This window comes from Triticum aestivum, chromosome 5A (assembly GCF_018294505.1).
Source record: "Triticum aestivum cultivar Chinese Spring chromosome 5A, IWGSC CS RefSeq v2.1, whole genome shotgun sequence".
NCBI lineage: Eukaryota > Viridiplantae > Streptophyta > Magnoliopsida > Poales > Poaceae > Triticum > Triticum aestivum.
In genome coordinates this window covers 702,180,476-702,202,798 of record NC_057806.1, presented here as the reverse complement: position 1 = coordinate 702,202,798, position 22,323 = coordinate 702,180,476, and the positions used below count along the sequence as shown (strand labels likewise).

Here is a 22,323-nt window from a genome sequence, read left to right as displayed (position 1 = left end):
CTCCCCACTCCCCCACGTCCCGTGCGCTCTGGCTGCGCCTGCGCATCGTGCCCGAACGCGATCGCCACGGCCACCCCGCGCGCCCGACGCGGTCTACCCCTCCCTTTTGCTCGCTAACAGAACTGTGCGGCCCCGCGCACACACGCGTTGGCTCACGCACTCACACTCGCACACCTACGCACGCAACCCCGCCGCGATCCCGACGTATTCGACCCGATCCACGTGCGCTCGCACACGCGCTCACCGCATCGGATCGTCGCCACGGCTTATTGAACCCAACACACCCCCCTAAGCCGTGACCTAGAGGAGGCCGTTGTCCTCGACGTCGGCGTCCGCTAGCAGCGCCCGCTCCGCCGCCGGCACCTTCCGCAGCTCCAGGAAATCGCGCTTGAAGTGGCCGCGCTCACCGCACTTGTAGCAGCGACCATGCCTGCTGCCGCCATCCCGCGTCGCCATGCTGCGTGCGTCATCATCATCGTCCCGTGCTCCCCCTTGGCACCACTCCCGTGCTCGCCACTGCGCCGCCCCGTACAGAAGCTGGCCGTCTGCCCGCTCGCCGCCGCTCTACCCACGGCGCCGCACACGCTCATCGAACGCGCGCAGCCGCCCAAGCACCTTGTCGTACGTCAGCTCCTCCAGCATGCAGAACTGCTCAATCCCGGCGACGACAGGGAAGAGAAGGCCCGGCACCGTTTCCATGAGCTTCTTCACCAGCTCGGTGTCGCTCAGCGTCTCGCCCAGGCTCGCGAGCCTCGCCGTCATCCCTGCCAGCCTCCCGGCGTAGACGTCCAGGGACTCGCCGTCCTCCATCTTCAACCGATCCAGCTTGCCGTGCAGCGTCGCTCTCCTCTCCGCGCGCACCCGTTCAGCACCGATGAAACGCAGTTTGAGGGAGTCCCATACCTCCTTTGCAGTGAGTTTCGCCGCCACCTACAGCAGGACATCTTCCGGCAGCCCCGCCAAGATCATCGCCCTCGCCGTCTTGCACTTCTTGCTGTTGACCGCCACGTCGTTCGCCGGCGCCACCGCCTCCCACAGCGTGTAGGCATCAAGGATCGCCTACGCCTTGATCGCCCACATGGTGTAGTTCTCCGACGAGAGCATCAGCATGTTCATGGACACCGATCTGCCCGCGCCGCCGCCGCCGTGTGGAACCAGCGCCATGGACTCCGGTGAGCTGCTCAACCTGAAGCTCTGATGCCAATTGTTGGCGCCAAACCCTAAACCCTAGCTCTACCTCTCCCTCTCCCTCACTCGGAGCTCTCTCTCTCTCTCTCTCTCTCTCTCTCTCTCTCTCTGTGTGGCACGAACCAACGAAGAAAGGAGGAAGATGAAGGAGAAAACACAGGGCACATGTGGTTTGCCGGCGCACGAACGCCCCAGCCGCACATACGGCTTGTTCTTTACCTCGAGCTCGAACTCAACCTGCCAACGAGCTACAGGGAGGATCCGGGGTCTTATACCCGCGAGCACTGACATGCCAGGCCTCGCCTCGCACCCACTCGCTCCCCCACTCCCCCACGCCCCGCCCGCTCTGGCGCCGCCCACGCATCGCGCCCGAACGTGATCGCCGCGGCCACCCCGCGCGCCCGATGCGGTCTACCCCTCCCTTTTGCTCGCTAACAGAACCGCGCGGCCCCGCACACACACGCGCTGGCTCACACACTCACACACGCACACCTACCCATGCAACCCGCCGCGATCCCGATGTGTTCGACCCGGTCCACACACGCTCACCGCGTCGATCGTCGCGACGGCTTATTGAACCCAACAACACACACCTCCAAGAAATTAATCTGTTTATAACTTGGCCACCTGGCCTAGTCTTTTTAATGTATGTTCTCCCTCCGTAAAGAAATATAAGAGCATTTACATCACTACTTTAGAGATCTAAAAGCTCTTATATTTCTTTACAGAGGGAGTACTATTTACAATAGCAAAAGAAGCAGGTGAGGTCTGGTGCCATTAACTTTGTCAGCAAGGCTAACCAGATTGTTAGATTTATACACTGAACTGGTCATGTATGATAAAACTCTTTGCAAGAAGATGTTAACTAGTCTTGCTAAGATCATATGGAATATTCCTGCTCTCCATCGTCATGGCATTTGTATCAGCTCTCCTTTTGGTTGGGCACTTCGTCCATTAATGTCGTCGCTTCTTCCTGCAAGTACTCAACCACTTTGAGAGACATCTGATCAAGTAAATATCCCACTGACATGATGATAACGTATAGGGGCTGCTACAAATCTGCTAACAACTCTGCCGCCCTCTGTTACTGGATTTCATGAAAAAACTATTGGCAAATATATAATTTCATAGTTTGAAAAGGTCGATTGCACGCATGATTCTGTATCAACTACTGAAAAGAACAGGGGTAGTAGTCACTCTATATGTCTTTAGAAATCATGCGCCCATGAATCAAGCCTACGCGTGAGTAAGTGACTTCATCTATGTCGGCATCAAGCTAGAAAATGATTGATTGCCTTACATGACCTGGCTTCTCAACTGCTCTTTGACTGGTTTCGTCCGCACCGGTTCCGACTATGACCAAGTATATGATATCGAATTAAACTAGTGCCAGATGTTTCTTCTCTTAAAAATATTTTCCTTAATAGTGATGGGTGGTGAATTTTCCTGAAATTGACCCTGCATGCATTGTGGCGACTCGGGTGAGATGGAGAAACATTCATAATTACTACTCAGCCGTGCACATCACCATAGAATAGCTTTATATGGATGTATACTCTGCATTACTTTTTTGAAGGGAAAACGTGTCTTAAATGGGCGTATATGCAGTAGTTTAATTAGCAGCAAGAGACCAGTTCAATTGGTTGGTTGGTTTCACTTGACTAAGTCTACAATTGCTAACGATTTCAGGCGCTGCTCGCTGCAGCTATATAAACTCATACATCCCTGCATGTTCAAACCATCACTCACGCCACAATCACAAACAGAAACACAGGAGAGAGAAAAAGATCAGATGGCATCCTCCTCTTCCTTCCTTCTCCTCGCTGTTCTTCTTGCCTTGGTCTCATGGCAGGCCACTGCCTCCGATCCTAGCCCCCTCCAGGACTTTTGTGTCGCCGACATGAATTCACCAGGTACTATCCGGTTCCTCATCATGTTCTCACCAAATAAATATGTTGAAATGAATTTCTGGAAATTATATGCAAGTCGAAACAACTTTGTAAGACCTAAGCTTACATTATAAATCTCTTCTATGCACCAGTACGTGTCAATGGGTTTGTTTGCAAGAACCCAATGGAGGTTAACGTTGATGACTTCTTCAAGGCAGCCACCCTCGACAAGCCTAGGGTGACCAACAAGGTTGGATCCAACGTCACTTTGATCAACGTCATGCAGATTGCTGGACTCAACACCCTCGGCATCTCAATTGCGCGCATTGACTATGCTCCCTTGGGTCAGAACCCACCACATACGCACCCTCGCGCCACTGAGATCCTCACGGTGCTCGAGGGGACATTGTATGTTGGCTTTGTTACATCCAACCAGCCCGCCCCAAACAGAAACAAGTTCCTCTCGAAGGTGCTCAACAAAGGTGATGTGTTCGTCTTCCCCGTGGGGCTCATCCACTTCCAATTCAACCCCAACCACCACAAGCCTGCCGTTGCAATTGCCGCGCTTAGCAGCCAGAACCCAGGGGCTATCACAATTGCCAATGCGGTGTTTGGGTCAGACCCACAAATATCCGATGATGTTCTTGCCAAGGCGTTTCAGGTGGAAAAGAATACAGTAGACTGGCTTCAGGCCCAGTTCTGGGAGAACAACCACAACTAAGTGAAACGGTTGGCTTATTACACGGAGGACCTGTGCGCAAATTAAGAACATGTTTGAGTTTGTAGATATGCATCCTAATCTATAAAATAAATGGAGCATATGTCATCCCATTGTTGTGTCTGTAATGAGTGAATGTATTTCTACCTTCTGAATAATTGACAATATCATTTTTAGCACACTGATATGATCTCATATGCTTTTTTGGTTCTAATGTTTCGTATTTCTCAATAAAAAATAAATACTTTAGGCTCTTTTCCCTTGTTCCGAAACAAGAGATGACTAGGTCAAAAAAAGGAAACAATACACGATTATATGGTAATCCAGTATATGTTTGATGCTAGGGTTGAACACCGAGGATTATGTTGCAATACGTGCGAAGTATGCGATGGTTGGAGCCCGATTGTGCTCAGGATTTAAATGTGAAAGTTGAATGTGCAAAAGTAGCCTCCTAGAGTCATTGTTCTGCTTTCTTGCTTTCTGGTGTATGCTATAAGAAATTTGCGGTTCCTGCTTGTAATATTTTTAGCTTCCTTTTGGTTCAAAAATCTTGTAAGTTCAATTGACGGTTGCTTTAATGAAATTTTGATGAGGTGGATCGTTTTATCAAAAAACTTATGAGCATTATTTTTGTTTTTCTGAAGTTGAGATAAAAATATGATTTTTACTAAGTTTTAGAAACTGGGCACACCGGAGACCAGATTCCAAAAATTTGCTCCAACATACATATAGAAAACACGCGTAAATGTACAAAAGAGTAGATTATTACCTAACCCCCTCAAAATGAATATTATTTAAGTTATTTCTTTGTAACAAGCATGTCATAGAAGCATTTTATCACAAAACGGACTTCGGCCGCATGGCTGAACGATATATGGTGTTGAGGAAATCATCATACAGGATGATCAAAGAGAGCATGACAAACCAAGACAAACACACTAACAAGCACTAGAAGTGCCCAATGAGACGCCTCCAGCATGCCGCGAGAGGAAGCACAGGAGAGGCGGGACCACCTGAAGACTCAACCAGGACCGATGATGACATTTAACCAGATGCCACCTTGAAGAAAACGCTGGACTCTGTCACGTCGACACCACCCAACTGCTATTAGAGAGGACCGTCTACCCAAACCAAGGAGCTTTGACCCTACCAGCGAGCAGAGATGACGAAAGGAGGTCATTGCTGCATGTACAAGATAGGTGCAAGCAATACGGTGGATCTCCATACCATTCTGAACACGCCACCGCGACTGAAAGACTACACTCACCGATGACGAACCCAAAAGGGTCATGACGCACTGCGCCGCCACCATCGAGTCGGCTGTGGGAGAACAATGACGATGATCCAAAGATGGACGTGACTACCAAGACATCACCTCCACCAGCGTCGAGGTGCCGAACTTTCGCCTGAACCGTCCCGCACCCTCGTCATACGTCCAGTCTGTACCTTCACCTGTGCGGCGGGCGTGTGCGTGCGTATATATACCTTCACCTGTACTGCTGCGGATTCAGTTCGTGTTGAAGGAAAGTGCCGTATGTGCGGCGGGCGTTCGTGCGCCGGAAATCACCGTGTCACTGTCTCCCTGTTCTCCTTCTTGTGCGGCGGGCGTTCGTGTGCCTGAATCACTGCGACAGGGCAACAAGAGAGTGCGAGAACTACGTGAGAGAGAGAGAGAGAGAGCTAGGGCTTGAACCCATCAATTGGCATCAGAGCTACCAAGTTCGGGGCCGTGGCGCGCGGTGGCATCCGTGGCGGACATGGAGGTCTCGGCTGCGGCGCAATGGAGAGCGTGTGGTGACGGCGACGCACGACAAGCACTGCGGTCACGAAGGCGAGCACTGGTAGAAAAAGAGGCTTCCGTCCAGCCCCATTAGTCACGAAACTGTAGGAACCGCGACTAATGAAGTCTTTAGTCGCGGTTCGGCAGACGAACCACGACCAAAGGCCTGGGCCCAGGGCGCTCGGTGGCCAGCTGGTGCACGTGAGGGGCTTTAGTCGCGGTTGGCCAGGCCAACCGCGACTAAAGGTGCGCAAAGGCCTTTAGTCGCGGTTGGCCAGGCCAACCGCGACTAAAGCTCCTCCCCTATATATACCAGTTCAGCACGCTCACTTAGCCATTTGGTGCCACTTCTCTTCACAAGCTTCACAAGGGGGTGTAGGTTTGCTTTTGGTTCCTCTTATGCACACAAGGTGTTTGATGAAATGCCCTAAGAGGGTGAAACAAACATGATATGAAGTGTTGGAGCCACACTTGAGGTTCCTCATTTATTTTTTCCTTCTCGATCGCGGTTAGCAACTTGAACCTTTCATGCATGTGTGTCATTGATAAAATATGCATGTGTGCAGTTCATTGTTTAATTTATATTGTTTGTAGCTAGTTAGTTTAACAAATGCATGATGGTTAATTATATATTTTATATTATAATAATGCAGATGAATCGGCAATGGATGTACGGTAACCGACTCTCCGGCGAGTTCACTACGGGTTTGAAAGATTTCCTCGTAGTGGCTAATGCGAACAAGCAGGGGGGTTTTGTTATCTGTCCATGTGTTATCTGTAAGAATCAGAAGGGTTACTCTTCCTCAAGAGATGTTCACATGCATCTGCTTCGGCACGGTTTCATGCCAAGCTATAATTGTTGGACCAAGCATGGAGAAAGAGGGGTTATAATGGAAGAAGATGAAGAAGGGGATGATTTCATCGATGAAAGCTATCTTGCTCATTTCGGTGATACTTTCATGGAGGATGCTGAAGGTGAAGGGGAAGGTGAAGAAGAGGCACGTGATGATCCCGTTGATGATCTTGGTCGGACCATTGCTGATGCACGGAGACGCTGCGAAACTGAAAAGGAGAGGGAGAATTTGGATCGCATGTTAGAGGATCACAGAAAGGCGCTGTACCCCGGATGCGATGATGGTCTGAAAAAGCTGGGCTGCACACTGGATTTGCTGAAATGGAAGGCAGAGGCAGGTGTAGCTGACTCGGCATTTGAAAACTTGCTGAAAATGTTGAAGAATATGTTTCCAAAGGATAACGAGTTGCCCGCCAGTACGTACGAAGCAAAGAAGGTTGTCTGCCCTCTAGGTTTAGAGGTTCTGAAGATACATGCATGCATCAACGACTGCATCCTCTACCGCGGTGAATACGAGAATTTGAATGAATGCCCGGTATGCACTGCATTGCGTTATAAGATCAGAGGCGATGACCCTGGTGACGATGTTGAGGGCCAGAAACCCAGGAAGAGGGTTCCCGCCAAGGTGATGTGGTATGCTCCTATAATACCACGGTTGAAACGTCTGTTCAGGAACAAAGAGCATGCCAAGTTGTTGCGATGGCACAAAGAGGACCGTAAGTCGGACGGGGAGTTGAGACACACCGCAGATGGAACGCAATGGAGAAAGATCGACAGATGGTTCAAAGATTTTGCAGCTGACGCAAGGAACATAAGATTTGCTCTAAGTACGGATGGCATGAATCCTTTTGGCGAGCAGAGCTCCAGCCATAGCACCTGGCCCGTGACTCTATGCATCTACAACCTTCCTCCTTGGTTGTGCATGAAGCGGAAGTTCATTATGATGCCAGTGCTCATCCAAGGTCCGAAGCAACCCGGCAACGACATCGATGTGTACCTAAGGCCATTAGTTGATGAACTTTTACAGCTGTGGGGTGGTGTCCGTGTGTGGGATGAGCACAAACAAGAGGAATTTGACCTACGAGCGTTGCTTTTCGTAACCATCAACGATTGGCCTGCTCTTAGTAACCTTTCGGGACTGTCAAATAAGGGATACAATGCATGCACGCACTGCTTACATGAGACTGAAAGTGTACATTTGCCAAATTGTAAGAAGAACGTGTACCTTGGGCATCGTCGATTTCTTCCGAAAATTCATCCAGTAAGAAAGAAAGGCAAGCATTACAACGGCAAGGCAGATCACCGGCCGAAGCCTGCGGAACGCACTGGTGCTGAGGTATTTGATATGGTCAAGGATTTGAAAGTCATCTTTGGAAAGGGTCCTGGCGGACAATCAGTTCCGAAGGGAGCTGACGGGCACGCAGCCATGTGGAAGAAGAAATCTATATTCTGGGAGCTAGAATATTGGAAAGTCCTAGATGTCCGCTCTGCAATCGACGTGATGCACGTTACGAAGAATATTTGCGTGAACCTCCTAAGCTTCTTGGGCGTGTATGGGAAGACAAATGATACAAAGGAAGCACGGCAGGACCAGCAACGTTTGAAAGACCCTGATGACCGGCATCCGGAATGGTTTCAAGGTCGTGCCAGCTACGCTCTGACCAAAGAAGAGAAGGTCATCTTTTTTGAATGCCTGAGCAGTATGAAGGTCCCGTCTGGATTCTCGTCCAATATAAAGGGAATAATAAACATGGCGGAGAAAAAGTTCCAAAACCTGAAGTCTCACGACTGCCACGTGATTATGACGCAATTGCTTCCGATTGCTTTGAGGGGGCTCCTGCCGGAAAATGTTCGAGTAGCCATTGTGAAGCTATGTGCATTCCTCAATGCAATCTCTCAGAAGGTAATCAATCCAGAAGTTCTACCACGGTTACAGAACGATGTGATCCAATGTCTTGTCAGTTTCGAGTTGGTGTTCCCGCCATCCTTCTTCAATATTATGACGCACCTCCTGGTTCACCTAGTCGAAGAGATTTTCGTTCTCGGTCCTGTATTTCTACACAATATGTTCCCCTTCGAGAGGTTCATGGGAGTATTAAAGAAATATGTTCGTAACCGTGCTAGGCCAGAAGGAAGCATCGCCAAGGGCTATGGAAATGAGGAGGTAATTGAGTTTTGTGTTGACTTTGTTCCTGACCTTAAGCCGATTGGTCTTCCTCGATCGCGGCACGAGGGGAGACTAAGTGGAAAAGGCACGATCGGAAGGAAATCAACGATATGTATGGACGGCCATTCTCTGACTGAAGCACACCACACTGTACTGACCAATTCCAGCTTGGTGGCTCCGTACTTTGAGAAACACAAGAATATTTTACGCTCGGACAACCCGGGGAAGCCTGAATCCTGGATTAGGAAGGCCCACATGGAGACTTTCGGCAGTTGGTTGAGAAAACATTTAATGAATGACAATGATGTTGTAGATCAGCTGTACATGTTGGCCAAGACACCATCTTCGACTATAACGACTTTCCAAGGGTACGAGATAAATGGGAATACATTTTACACGATCGCCCAAGATAAAAAGAGCACCAACCAAAACAGTGGTGTCCGCTTTGATGCAGCAACCGAGAATGGGCAAAAGGTCACATATTATGGTTACATAGAGGAGATATGGGAACTTGACTATGGACCCTCCTTTAAGGTCCCTTTGTTCCGGTGCAAATGGTTCAAGCTAACAGGAGGTGGGGTAAAGGTGGACCAGCAATACGGAATGACAATGGTGGATTTCAACAATCTTGGTTACCTTGACGAACCATTCGTCCTAGCGAAAGATGTCGCTCAGGTTTTCTATGTGAAGGACATGAGTAGCAAACCGAGGAAACGGAAAGATAAGAAAACGATCAGTGCATCATGCGATGATCCAAAGCGCCACATTGTTCTTTCAGGGAAAAGAAACATCGTGGGAGTGGAGGACAAGACAGACATGTCAGAAGATTATAATATGTTTGCTGAAATTCCGCCCTTCAAAGTGAACACCGACCCAAGCATTAAGTTAAATGATGAGGATGCTCCATGGATACGGCACAATCGTAAGCAAGCAGGGACACAAGGGAAGAAATGATGTGTAATAATTTATTGTATCAAACCTTTTGTCAAACCTTCAAGGGGTTTTAAAATGAATTAGTTTTATTTTTCTGATTTTTTTGATATATAATTGTATTTTTAAGATTTTAAAATGAATTAGTTTTATTTTTCTGATTTTAAAAGGAAAAAGGAAGAAGAAGAAAGAAGGAAAAAGGAAGAAAAAACAGAAGAAAAAACAGAAGAAAAAAGGAAAAACAGAAGAAAAAACAAACAGAAGAAAAACATAAAAAAAAACAGAAGAAAAAAAGGAAAAAAGGAAAAAAGGAAGAAAAAAAGAAAATATGCCACCTACTGGGCCACCACGGCCTGAATACGACTAGAAACCCATTAAAGGGCCAGGATTCAGGCCCGCAGAAGGCCGAGTAGGCCCACAGGCACATAGTGACAGAATAGGCCCGTAAGCCTGCATTTGAGAGGAGCTCGAAGTGGTGAGCGCAGCCGCGCTTATAAACCACTGTCGAAGCCTCTCGGCTAGCGAGGTGGGACTAAACATCCCACCGCACCGCGCCAGTTCTAGCACAGACCTTTAGTCGCGGTTGGGAAGGCGGACCGCGACTAAAGGGTACCCTTTAGTCGCGGTCCGCCTTCCCCAACCGCGACTAAAGGGTCTTTCTGCGCGGGAACGGAGGCGGCGCCAAAACCCTTTAGTCGCGGTTGGGGAGGCGGACCGCGACTAAAGGGTACCCTTTAGTCGCGGTTGGGGTGGCGGGCCGCGACTAAAGGGTACCTTTAGTCGCGGTCCGCCTCTCCAACCGCGACTAAAGGTGCGTCTATAAATACTGCACTTAGCAGTTTTGCCACTTCCCATTCTCCTCTCTCTCGACGCCGAAGCGCTGCCCCGGCCGACGCCGACGCCGAAGCCCTGCCCCGACGCCGACGCCGACGCCGAAGCCCTGCGCGCCGCCGCCCCCGTCCCCAGTGAGCGCCGCCTCCGCCCGTGCCCTGCCCTTGCCCGCCGCCCGTGCCTTGCGCCCTTGCCCGCCGCCCGCCGCCCGCCGCCCGCCGCCCGCCGCCCGCCGCCCTGCCGCCCGCCGCCCGCTGGCCCTGCCTGCCGTCCTCCGGCCCTTGCCCGCCGCCCGCTGGCCCTGCCCTTGCCCGCCGCCCATCGTGGGAGAAGAAGAAGGAAGAAGAAAAAGGAAGAAGAAGAAGAAAGAAAAAGGAAAAAGGAAGAAGAAGAAAGAAGGAAGAAGAAAACAAAAGAAAAACAGAAGAAAAACAAGAAAAAGGAAGAAAACAACAGAAGAAAAAAAGAAAGAAGAAAAAAAAGGAAGAAGAAAAAAAGAAAGAATTTTTAAAATTAAATACGTGAAAATACGTGAAAGAATTTTTTGTGTCTAATAAAATCATTTTTTGAAATACACGAATAATTTTTAAATTCACGAATATGTCATGAATCAGTGAAAAAATTAAATACGTGAACTATTCTGAAATCCCTAAACATTTTTTGAATACACAATATGTTTTTATTCCTGTTTTTTCCACAAAATCATCAATATTTTTTGAAAACCTTTTTTTTTGCAAAATCACAATGTTTTTGTATCCATGAACATTTTATGATTCATTTTTTTGAATTCACATACATTTTATGATTTCTCAAATATCTTTTTTCATTGCTATATTTTGATATACTGAATTGTTTTAAAGATGAAAAGGATAAAAACAGGAAAAGAAAAAATGAAATGAAATGAAAAAGAAAAGAAAAAAGAGTGTGGCCAGCACCCCCCGCCCTGCACATGGGCCATCCCGACCCCACATATATTCGTCTCCATCCGCATCCCTGGCCAAACCCTAGCCAGTCTACTCCAAGCCTCCCCTCTCCGTGACGCCGTCGTCTGCCGCCCCGTCTCGCGCTCTACCGCGACACCCTCTCCCACCCCTTCCTCGCCCCCTCCTTTCGCCACCGCCCTTTCGCCACCGCCACCGCCACCGCCCCCCTTCTTCACTTAATTAATTTGTTTTTACTACATGTTTTCAGGACTGACATAATGGCGGACGATAGAGCTGACCCGATTATGGACAACTATGATCCGGACGGTGAAGCACATATGTTCGGCATCATAAACGGCGATATTCTATATGTGCCGACCGGAGAAGAAGAAGATGATATCTCTTCTTATCTGAACCTTGACGGTGAAGATGAAGGGCGCCGTCAGCAAGATGATGCCGAACAAACGTCGATAAACGACGATCTTCAAATGGAAGTAGCAACCACCTCCGGCGCCGAGGTATATATATACATTGAGCCTCTGGTGATACAAACTAACTGATTTGAATAAATATGTGTGTACTAACGCGCGCGACTCTTTCTTATTTTAGCCCTCGGCCGGATCGTCGAAACAATCGAGTACGTCGTCAAAGCGTGGCGCAACCAAGACGATGAAACAAGGAGAAACATGCACCATCGAGGTTGTCGACAGTGCAACCGGCAGGCCGCTGGAGCCCCGCAAGAACGCCACCAAGTTTGTCAGCCAATGCGGAGCCATTGTTAGAGACAACGTCTCGATCACCGTCCAGGAGTGGAATGAGCCAAAGAAGGCACGAATTGATGGTTTCACTTTTGTCGATAAGAGAACAAAAAAAGATTGCTTCAAGAAGCTTATGGAACATTTCGTTCTACCTCCGGAATACAACAAATTCGATGAGGAGGGTAACAAGATTGAGGAAAACAAGGAGAGGAGGAGGCTAGTCAAACAGTTCGCTCTTCATAAGATGGCCGACGCATTCCGGAAATTCAAGCAAAATCTAGCCCATGACTTTGTCAAGCAGAACAAGACTCCGGATTTCAAAGGACAATATGAGAAACTGAAACATGATTGGCCAGAATTTGTGAAGCAAAAGAAATCGGAGCAGTTCATTCAAATATCGAAAAAAATAAGGAAAATGCGGCTAAGAAGGAGTACAATCATGTTATGGGGCCAGGAGGGTATCGCCTTTGGGAGCCTAGGTGGGAGAAGATGGAGAACGAGCTGAGGGCGCGAGGAATCCGTCCAGGTACGGAGGGATGGGACCCAAGGGCCAAAAGCTGGTGGTACGGGCATGGGGGAACGCTGAACCCGGAGACAGGGGAGTGTGTTTACCGGGGCAAATTAATTAAACCCACCCAAGCCCTTATTAACGCAATGAGGGATGCTCAACAGGGGAAGATCAAGTTCAACAGAGAGAACGACGCGCTGACAAAAGCCCTCGGGAATCCTGAACACGGAGGACGTGTACGAGGCATGGGGCACATTCCGTGGAAAATAGGGTTCCCCCAGAACGATGACCCGTACGGTTACAGAAGCCGTAAGAGAAAGATGGATCGGGAAGCAGATGTTGTGGCGCGGTTGGCATCGGAAATTGATGTGATGAAGAAAACCATGAGTGTACTAGTAGCCGAAAGAGATGCAGCTCGGGTGCAGCATGAAGATCATCCAGCGGATCTCGGAAGCCAGCAGCGGAGAAGCAGCGTGGCTTCCACGGAGGCCCCACCGGCTGGTGCAGATGCACCGACGATCGAAATTACTGCACCGGAGCCTCTGGTGGTCCAAATTACTGCACCGGAGCCTCTGGTGGTCGAAATTACTTCACCGGAGCCTCCTCGCTACCCCGTGGACGATATAAAGGAGATGAAAGAATGTCATCTGTATTATCCTATCGGGAACATGTCCATGAAGGTAGCCATCGGCAGTGCTTTACCATGTTTACCTGGAGCACTCCACCACAACAACCCCATTCAAGATGGCTATGCTCGTGTCACGGTGGAGGACATAGTCCAAGGGTTTGAGGACCTGGAGATTGACATTGCTACACCTGAAGGGGAGAAAAGACTTGGAGATGTCAAGCGCCATTTCATTCTATGGCAAAAGAAGTTTATCAAGTTTCCAGGCGAGGCGCCAAGGACAACAAGTCCACCCCCCTACGGTGGTGGTGGTGGCGGTGGCGGTGGTGGTGGTGGTGGTGGTGGTGGTGGTGGTGGCGGTTCACCTACACCTCCGTCACGTCAGCCGACGCCGCCCCCCAGTCCACAACGTCCGGCGGGTGATCAGCCGCCGCCCCCCAGTCCTCGTCCGGCGGGTGATCAGACGCCGCCCCCCAATCCACCTCCGGCAAAGAAGCAGAAGCAGTCCTGGATTATTAACCCGGACCCTTATGTACCTAAGACCACAAAGGTACCGGAGCCATCACTGAAGCCTCTCCCCACAAGGCCTTGGGAACGTAGTGCCGAGGAAGTCGACGCGGCCGCGGCTGCTGATTTGGAGAAATGGAAGGCGGACTGCAAGAAGAAAAGAGAGCCCGAGCCCAAGCCAGTATTTTCTGATGAGCAAAAGAAGTGGGCTAAGTCATTTTTGAGCACACCGTCCCAAGCCGCGAAGAATCTGCCTAACGACTATGCACGTGAACTTCGCAGGCAGGCACTCATGTTCAAGGAGAACAAAGAGCGGGAGAAGGCCGAAAGTAAAAAAAGCGGGAAACAAGTTGCCCAGCTCGGGGAACAAAGTAAACAATCGATTGCCCCGCTTATAGTGGAAGCCTTCTGTCCGGATGCCCCCGAGATCATACAAGCTGCGGCAGCACAGGGATTGACTGTAACGAGTGCCAGAGAACAAGCGGCCAACTTAGGTATTACTCTTCGTGAACTGTTAGGCCTTGATGAGGCGCCAGTGAAGGAGGTAGTAATTACATATGTCAAGAATGGGCCTCTCGTCGAGCCTGCGCAGGAAAAGGATCTACCTCCACAAATGAAAGGTCTGCTGAAATGGTACAAGGGTTACATAAAAAATAAAAACGCCAAAGAATATATTTATGCGGAAGTTAGACATGAGCATCACTTCAAACATTACTATGTACAAATTGAACTGAGTGAATTGTTCCAGCTTTTCAATCTGCGCGAGCTCGATAAATCTATCATCAGTTGCTACGTTCTGTAAGTGATTTATTAATTTCTACCCCATCTCGTTCATATTGCCTGCACTATATATATGTCCTAACTATATTGTTGTGTCCGCTATTATACATGCAGAATGAAGATTAAGGAATGCAGAGTAAGGAACATCCATGATGTTGGGTTCATTGACCCACACATCGTTAATGGACATGTGTTGGAGCGTTACCCCGCCGACGTGGAGGCAGACCTGTGGCAGTTTCTTACAAAGCAGGAACTCAAAAGTGATATTCTATTTCCTTACCATTTTGAGTGAGTGTTTCTGTCTTGAGCACATTCTCTTTTGTTTACTCCATGCATGGTATGTGGCCGGCTAATCGATGAGTTATGCATGACGTACTGTGCATGTATCGTGTCCGCAGGTTCCACTGGATTCTGCTAGTAATTAAAGTTAACACCTCAGAATGTCTCGTCCACGACTCTGTGAATATGGATCCAAAGCTTTGGGGCGGCATGAGAAGAATGCTGCAGAAGTAATTATTTTCATTCATTTGCGCTCTATATCGATCGGCCTATTTCGTTCATTTCCTAATATCAAGTAACTAATTAATAACTCTCTTGTTCATTTAATTTTCTTTGCCTCGTAGGGTTTGGAGACGGTTCGTAGATACAAAGGTCGGTGAATTCAAAAAAGAGCTAGAATTCAAAATGTTAAAGGCTAAGAATGCTGGGGATATTCAGCCACCGGAGACCAATCTATGTGGATACTATGTCTGTGAGATGATCCGGAGATACACCTCTGAGCGGGTTCCGAGTGATACCAATGCTAAGAGGAATAACCTCCGGTGGATGCTTAGTCCAGAAGCTCGCTTCCGACCACTTCAAGAGGAACTAGCTGGATGGTTCAGCAGGGAAGTCCTCCATCCTAAAGGAGAACACTATTACGAGGACGTAGAACTTTATATGCATTAAATCATGTATGGAAACTTGTTCAAAATTGTATATGGTCATCCGATGATATTGAATATATATTGTATATTCCTCTTGAATTCTTTTTGGTTCTAATTTCAAATTTATTTGAAATTGTACATTCATATGCATGTATGTAGTACCGTAGAATATATGAAACTCCTTCAAAATTAAAATAAAGCACAAAAGAAATAAAACAATACAAATTAAACAGAAAACAGGTTTAGGGGGGGGGGCTAAAACCCTAAACCTGCGGCGGCCTTTAGTCGCGGTTGGCCAGAAGAACCGCGACTAAAGGTCCTCCGCCCCGACGGCCACCTGGCGCCCACGTGGACGGGCCTTTAGTCGCGGTTCTTAAGCAACCGCGACTAAAGGGGGGGGCCTTTAGTCGCGCCCGTTCTGTCGCGGTTGCATAACCGCGACTAATGGCAGTTGCGAACCGCGACCAAAGGCCCTTTTTCCACCAGTGGAGGAGGTCGCTGAGGACCTGCATGGTGGCACAGAGGCCGCTGCAGCTCGGCGCGACGAGCGTGGAGGCGTAGTGGCCCCTGGCACGGAGACGCGGTGCGGCGGCGCACGGGACTGCGGGTTGCTGCAGTGGCAGCGAGCGGCGGCTCATACCGGAGGTGCGCGGTGGCATCGGGCGGACGAGACGATGACTACATTACCACAGAATTGTGCGATGTTTTACAAAATGTTGTTTTTCCAAAATCACTGCCCGTGCGAAGGCACAGGGTTGATGACTAGTGTATGGAAACTCAAACAAACACTTCCAAGTAATTAATCAGTTTATGAGTTCTGTTTACTCCAAAAAAGAAGCAGGTGTGGTCTGATTCTTAGATTTATATTTACAATGAACTGGTCATGATTGAATCGTAGCAAGGTGGAAACTAACTACTCTTACTAAGATCATATGAAAAGTTCCTGCTCAGCTCCATCTTCATAGCTTGTTCCCCCTTTTCAAAAAAATAAAAAAAGCTCCATCTTCATAGCTCTCCTTTTGGTTAGCTAGGAACGTCCACTAAGCATTAAGATCCTTGCTTTCTTCCTATAATTACTCAACAACTGCGAGAGAAATTTGACCAGGTAAATATCTGGTTGATGGGGTTATCCTCCTCTTTCTAAAAAGAAAACTGATTGACGTGATGCTAGCAGGGGCAGCTGCAAAATAGCAGGTGTATTATGTGGATTCATGCATGGATCAACGCGCCTTGATTTCTTCCGCTTGTTGCCACAGTCCGCTACCTACTGTGTCATCTTATGCTGCTGGATTTCATGACAAATAATCTATTGGCAAATCTACAATTTCATAGACTTTTGAAAAGGGACAATTTCATTGTTTGAAATGCTCGATCGCACACATCATATAGCAATTTCTGGAGGAACATGTGTAGTAGTCACTCCACGTCTTTAGAAGCCCACGCATGAGTTGGTGACTTTCTGTCATCCTACAGCTAGAAAACGATTGGCTTACATGACTTGGCTTTATTAATAAATGTCTGTCTGCATCGTAGTGATGTAGAGACAGGGGTTTATCCTCCTTTAAAAAAAACATGACTTGGCTTTTCTCAGCTGCTCTTTGACTGACCTCGTGCTCAGCAGTTCTTACAATGACCAAGTATATCATAATTCTCATTTTCCCTGGTTGTCGTCGGCTTGGTCCTTTGCGCATCTCGGAAGACTCACACTCCACATAGCTAAGCCCCTAGTTTCAAACAGGTCGAATAGTCTTAGTTTTTCTCTTTAGATCTTAAATTCTTAAGGACGTAGAACATTTAGAGACCCATTTAGAGATCTAGAACATTTAGAGATCAATTTATTTTCCATGCATAATTCCTATTTTATGCAATTGTGTATAATGCAAACGTTTCTTGAGTTTAAATTCCTAAGGATCCAGAACATTTAGTGATCAATTTATTTTCCATGCATAATTGCTATTTTACTGCAGTGCAAGGTCACTCAAATGACACACTTTTGTCTATGCAGAGAAATAACCTACCTGCTGTCTGGCAGTACCTCGAGACGTTTGCTATACTTATTTACTTAAAATTTCTAACACTGGTAGTGAGAGCTCCTGTATGTAAATGCTTTTTGACCTGTGTGAGTGTGTGACCAGTACACTACACAATTCTGTAGATGTCAGTAGAATCTTTTTGTCTGTAACTGCTGACCATTCTGATATTACTTGCTGGCTGAAGATCATCTTGTTGATATTTTCATGATAACTGGATGCGACAAAAAATGCACATTTAGTGAGATGTCTTTCCGTTTAGATCTGTATATTTATACATCTCCTCTTTGCAGGCACTAACTTCATATGTTTCTATAGCAGCAAACGTGATCCTTCATTTAATAAGAAGATGTTAACTACTCTGGCTCTCCATCGTCCATTAATGTCGTTGCTTCTTCCTGAAAGTAATCAACCACTTGGAGAGAAATTTGACCAGGCAACTGTATATCTGGTTGACGTGATCATGACAGGGGCTGTTACATATAGTAGTGGTATTAGGTGCGTTAATGCATGGATCCACGTGCCACGATTTCTTCCTTGTTTGACACAATCAAAATTATTACTCACAGTAATTATTACTAAGAGGTGCATCAGATGGAGTACCTTTCAAAAAAAAATTCAGATGGAGTACCTTAATTTGCTTCTTTGTTTATTAAAGAGAAAAAAGTGTCGCTTTGGCATCTCAAAAGGGAACTTTGATTATAGTATATCAAAGATTTGAATATGGCTGACCATGTCCGAAAAGTTCATGCAGAATAATCTAGTGGGCAGCCAAAGACAATTTCTATCCGTTGATTGGTTCCACTTGACTATGTCCGTTGCTCACGAGTTTGCACTGCTCGCCACGCCTATATAAACACATACATCCCTGCATATTGGAAGCATCACTCACCCAACAAATACAACAGGAATACACAAGAGAAAAGAAGACCCAAAGGAGCTGAAATCAAATGGCATCCTCCCCTTCTTTCCTTCTCCTCGCTGCTCTTCTTGCCTTGGTCTCATGGCAGGCCGTTGCATCCGATCCTGGCCCGCTCCAGGACTTTTGTGTCGCCGACATGCAATCACCAGGTACTGCTTACTTCATGCTTTCCTGTCCCGCTATCACCAAATACATATGTTGAAATAAATTTCTGAAAATTATATGCATGTTAAAACGGCTTTCTAGTAATACCTAAGCTTACCCTCTACATCTCTTCTATGCACCCAGTGCGTGTCAATGGATTTGTTTGCAAGAACCCGATGGAGGTCAATGCTGATGATTTCTTCAAGGCAGCCGCCCTCGACAAGCCTAGGGTGACCAACAAGGTTGGCTCCAACGTCACCTTGATCAATGTCATGCAGATTGCCGGACTCAACACCCTCGGCATCTCAATTGCGCGCATCGACTATGCTCCCTTGGGCCAGAACCCACCACATACGCACCCCCGCGCCACTGAGATCCTCACAGTGCTCGAGGGGACACTATACGTTGGCTTTGTCACATCCAACCTGCCCGCCCCAGCCAGAAACAAGTTCTTCTCGAAGGTGCTCAACAAAGGTGATGTGTTTGTCTTCCCCGTGGGGCTCATCCACTTCCAATTCAACCCCAACCCCCATCAGCCCGCCGTTGCAATTGCCGCGCTCAGCAGCCAGAACCCAGGGGCTATCACAATTGCCAATGCAGTGTTTGGGTCAGACCCACCAATATCCGATGATGTTCTTGCCAAGGCGTTTCAGGTGGAAAAGAATACAATAGACTGGCTCCAGGCTCAGTTCTGGGAGAACAACCACAACTAAGTGAAAGGTTGGCTGATTACACAGAAGACCAGTGCGCAAATTAAGGACATGTTTGAGTTTCTAGATATGTATCCTAATCTATAAAATAAATGGAGCATATGCCATTCCATTCCGTGTCTGTAATGAGTGAATGTACTTCTACCTTCAGAATAATTGACAATATTGTTGTTTATCACACGGATATGATCTCATATTTTTTTTTGGTTCTAATGTGTCGTATTTCTCATAAATATTTTGGGTTCTTTTCCCCTTGTTCCGAAATAATAGATGGTTACGTAAAAAGAAAGAATACATGATTATCTGGTAGTCCAGTATATGTTTGATCCTAGGGTTGAACACCTAGGATTATCTTATAATACATGAGAAGTATGCGATGGTTGGAGCCCGATTGTTCTCAGGATTTAAATGTGAAAGTTGAATGTGCAAAGGTTGCAGCCTGGAATCGTTGTTCTGCTGTCTCGCTTTCTGGTGCATGCAATAAGAAATTTACGGTTCCCGCATGTAATATTTTAGCTTCCTTTTGGTTCAAACTCTTGTAAGTTCGATTGACAGTTGCTTTAATTGAAATTTCATGAGGTGTCCCGTTTTATCAAAATACTTATGTGTATTATTTTTCTTTTTCTTAAGTTGAGAACTAAAAATATGATCTTTACTAAGTGTTAGAAACTGGGCACACCGGACACCAGGTTCCAAAAATTAGGTCCAGCATACATACAAAAAACATGCATAAATACACAAAAGAAACGATTATTACCTAAACCGCCCAAAAATGAATATTATATGAGTTGTTTCTTTGTAACAAGCCTGTCATAGAAGAATTTTATCACAAAACGGACTTCGGCCGCTTGGCTGAACAATACATGGTGTTGAGCAAATCATCATACAAGATGATTAAAGAAAGCGTGGCAAACCAAGCCAAACACGCTGAGAGGAAGCACAAGAGAGGGTGGACCACCTGAAGACTCAAGCAGGACCGACGACGACATTCAACCACACACCACCTGGAAGAAACATTGGACTTTCTCGCGCCGAGACCACCTAACTTCTCTTATCAAGACGATGTTAACTACTCTTACTAAGATCACGTGAATTGTTTCTGCTCTCTACCATCATTGTTTATGCGTGCGTGTCTTCGTCCTCATTGACACAATCCTTTAACTACTGCGTCAACCTGCAACCTTAATTTTTTTATATCACTAGGTGACTCATATTGCCTAGTTTCTCTGTTTTTTTTTCCTGGAGGATGGTAAGATATTCCATTATATCTCCAACCGTGCTTTCTAATCATATGTATGTTAAGCTGCTAACACACATCTATAAACGTATAAGTACGTGTATGTCCTTTTTATCCCATGCCATATCTTGTGCACAGTTTTGTTCATGACAAATCCGGTGACAAATATATAGTTCGATTATGTTAGTGGCCACAGCTTGAAAAGCTTGGTTGCATGCATTCTGAAGCAACTTAAAAGAAGGGAGAGTGGATAAATCTAAGCAGATGACATTGTCTAGGTAGAAAACGATTGCTTTGCATCACTTGTCTTTTCTCAACTCCTCCTTGACCTCGTGCGCACCAGTTCTCACCACGACCAAGTATGTGATATCTAATAAACTATGGTGATGGGTCGTGACTTTTCGTGGAACCAACCCTCCATGGATTGTGCCGACTTGGGTGAGATGGATAAATAATCGTAATTACTACTCAGGCATACACCAGATGATGCAATAGCGCTTAGGCATATTAAAAGAAAACTTGAGAAGTTTGTGCAAAACTTTAATCAAAAGCCAATAGATGATTATATGTTAATGTGCTCAGAGGTTGCAATGTTCAAGTTGAATGTGCAAAAGTTGCTTCCAGGAGTCGTTCTTGTGGTCTGTCTTTCTCGTGCATCTAAGAAGTAGTCTACGCTTCCTTTGCTATGAAACTTGTTGTTGTGGTTGTCATTAGTTCTATTTTTCCTCATTGTTCTGTTTTAGCTTCCTTTGGGTTCAAAGTCTTGTAAGTTTGATTGATCATTCTCCAGAAAAACTATTGTAGATATCTGAGTCCCAAAAAAACAATTAATATTTGAGTTGTTTCTTTGTAATAAGCTTGTGATAGAAGCAATTAACTCATCTGGAAACTTTTTTTTCTATACTAAATCTGACCTCGAATAAATTAATCTGTTTATGAGTGGCCGCTTGGCCTAGTCTAGTCATTCGATGCACTATTTACTCTAGCAAAAGAAGCAGGTGAGGTCTGGTGCCATGAAGCTAGTCAGGAAGGCTAGGTTTATACACTGAACTGGTCATGCATGATAAAACTCTTCGCTAGAAGATGTTAACTAGTCTTGCTTAGATCATATGGAAACTTCCTGCTCTCCATCGTCATGGCATTTGTATCATCTCTCCTTTTGGTTTGGTACTTCGTCCATTAATGTCGTTGCTTCTTCCTGTAAGTACTCAACCACTTCGAGAGACATCTGACCAAGTAAATATCGGATTGACATGATGATAACAAACAGGGGCTGCTACGAATCCGTTTACTACTCTGTCATCTTATGTTGCTGGAATTTCATGACAAATCTATTGGCAAATATATAATTTCGTAGTTCCAAAAGCTAGATAGCACACATAATACTATATCAACTTGTGGAGCGAACAGGAGTAGTAGTCACTCTATATGTCTTTAGTAGTCATGCACCCATGTATCAGGCTCACGTAAGAGTAGGTAACTTTGTCTATGTCGGCATCAAGCTAGAAAATAATTGTTTGCCTTGTATAACTTGGCTTTTCTCAACTGCTCTCTTTGACTGATTTCGCGGGAACCAGTTCAGACTATGACCAGGTATATGATAGTATGATAGAAACACAGGATATTTAGATATATAATTAAACTTGTGGAATTCATTTGTTTCTCTTGCTGGATATTTCTTGTTTATAAATATTTTCCTTCATTAATAATGGCGACGGGTGGTGAATTTCCCTGGAATTAGCCCTGCATGCATTGTTGAGACTCGGGTTAAATGGAGAAACAATCATCGTTACTACTCAGTCGTACATCACATAGAGTTCCTTTATCTATCTGTATACGCTGCATTGCTTCATTTGAAGGGAAAACATTTATGCAAAATAGTTTAATCAGCAGCCCG

At 46.5% G+C, this 22,323-nt stretch overlaps 2 protein-coding genes across 2 annotated transcripts; both read left to right on the top strand.

Moving 5' to 3' along the window:
* The first annotated feature begins 2,945 nt into the window (after positions 1-2,945).
* Positions 2,946-3,936, top strand: LOC123108521 (germin-like protein 8-11). The gene is made up of 2 exons (XM_044530298.1): positions 2,946-3,101; positions 3,230-3,936. The coding sequence occupies exons 1-2, from the start codon at positions 2,981-2,983 to the stop codon at positions 3,796-3,798; spliced, it is 690 nt and encodes a 229-aa protein (XP_044386233.1). The 5' UTR covers positions 2,946-2,980; the 3' UTR covers positions 3,799-3,936.
* A 14,373-nt stretch (positions 3,937-18,309) lies between these two features.
* On the top strand, positions 18,310-19,361 carry LOC123108520 (germin-like protein 8-5). Its single transcript, XM_044530297.1, has 2 exons — positions 18,310-18,484; positions 18,624-19,361. The coding sequence occupies exons 1-2, from the start codon at positions 18,364-18,366 to the stop codon at positions 19,190-19,192; spliced, it is 690 nt and encodes a 229-aa protein (XP_044386232.1). The 5' UTR covers positions 18,310-18,363; the 3' UTR covers positions 19,193-19,361.
* The last annotated feature ends 2,962 nt before the right edge of the window (positions 19,362-22,323 follow it).

Excerpts from the sequence above, each read along its gene's own strand:
- LOC123108520 (XM_044530297.1), top strand. The coding sequence starts at position 18,364 with ATGGCATCCTCCCCTTCTTTCCTTCTCCTCGCTGCTCTTCTTGCCTTG. Across the intron at positions 18,485-18,623 it reads CGCCGACATGCAATCACCAG|TGCGTGTCAATGGATTTGTT; the intron begins GTACTGCTTACT and ends CTATGCACCCAG.
- LOC123108521 (XM_044530298.1), top strand. The coding sequence starts at position 2,981 with ATGGCATCCTCCTCTTCCTTCCTTCTCCTCGCTGTTCTTCTTGCCTTG. Across the intron at positions 3,102-3,229 it reads CGCCGACATGAATTCACCAG|TACGTGTCAATGGGTTTGTT; the intron begins GTACTATCCGGT and ends TCTATGCACCAG.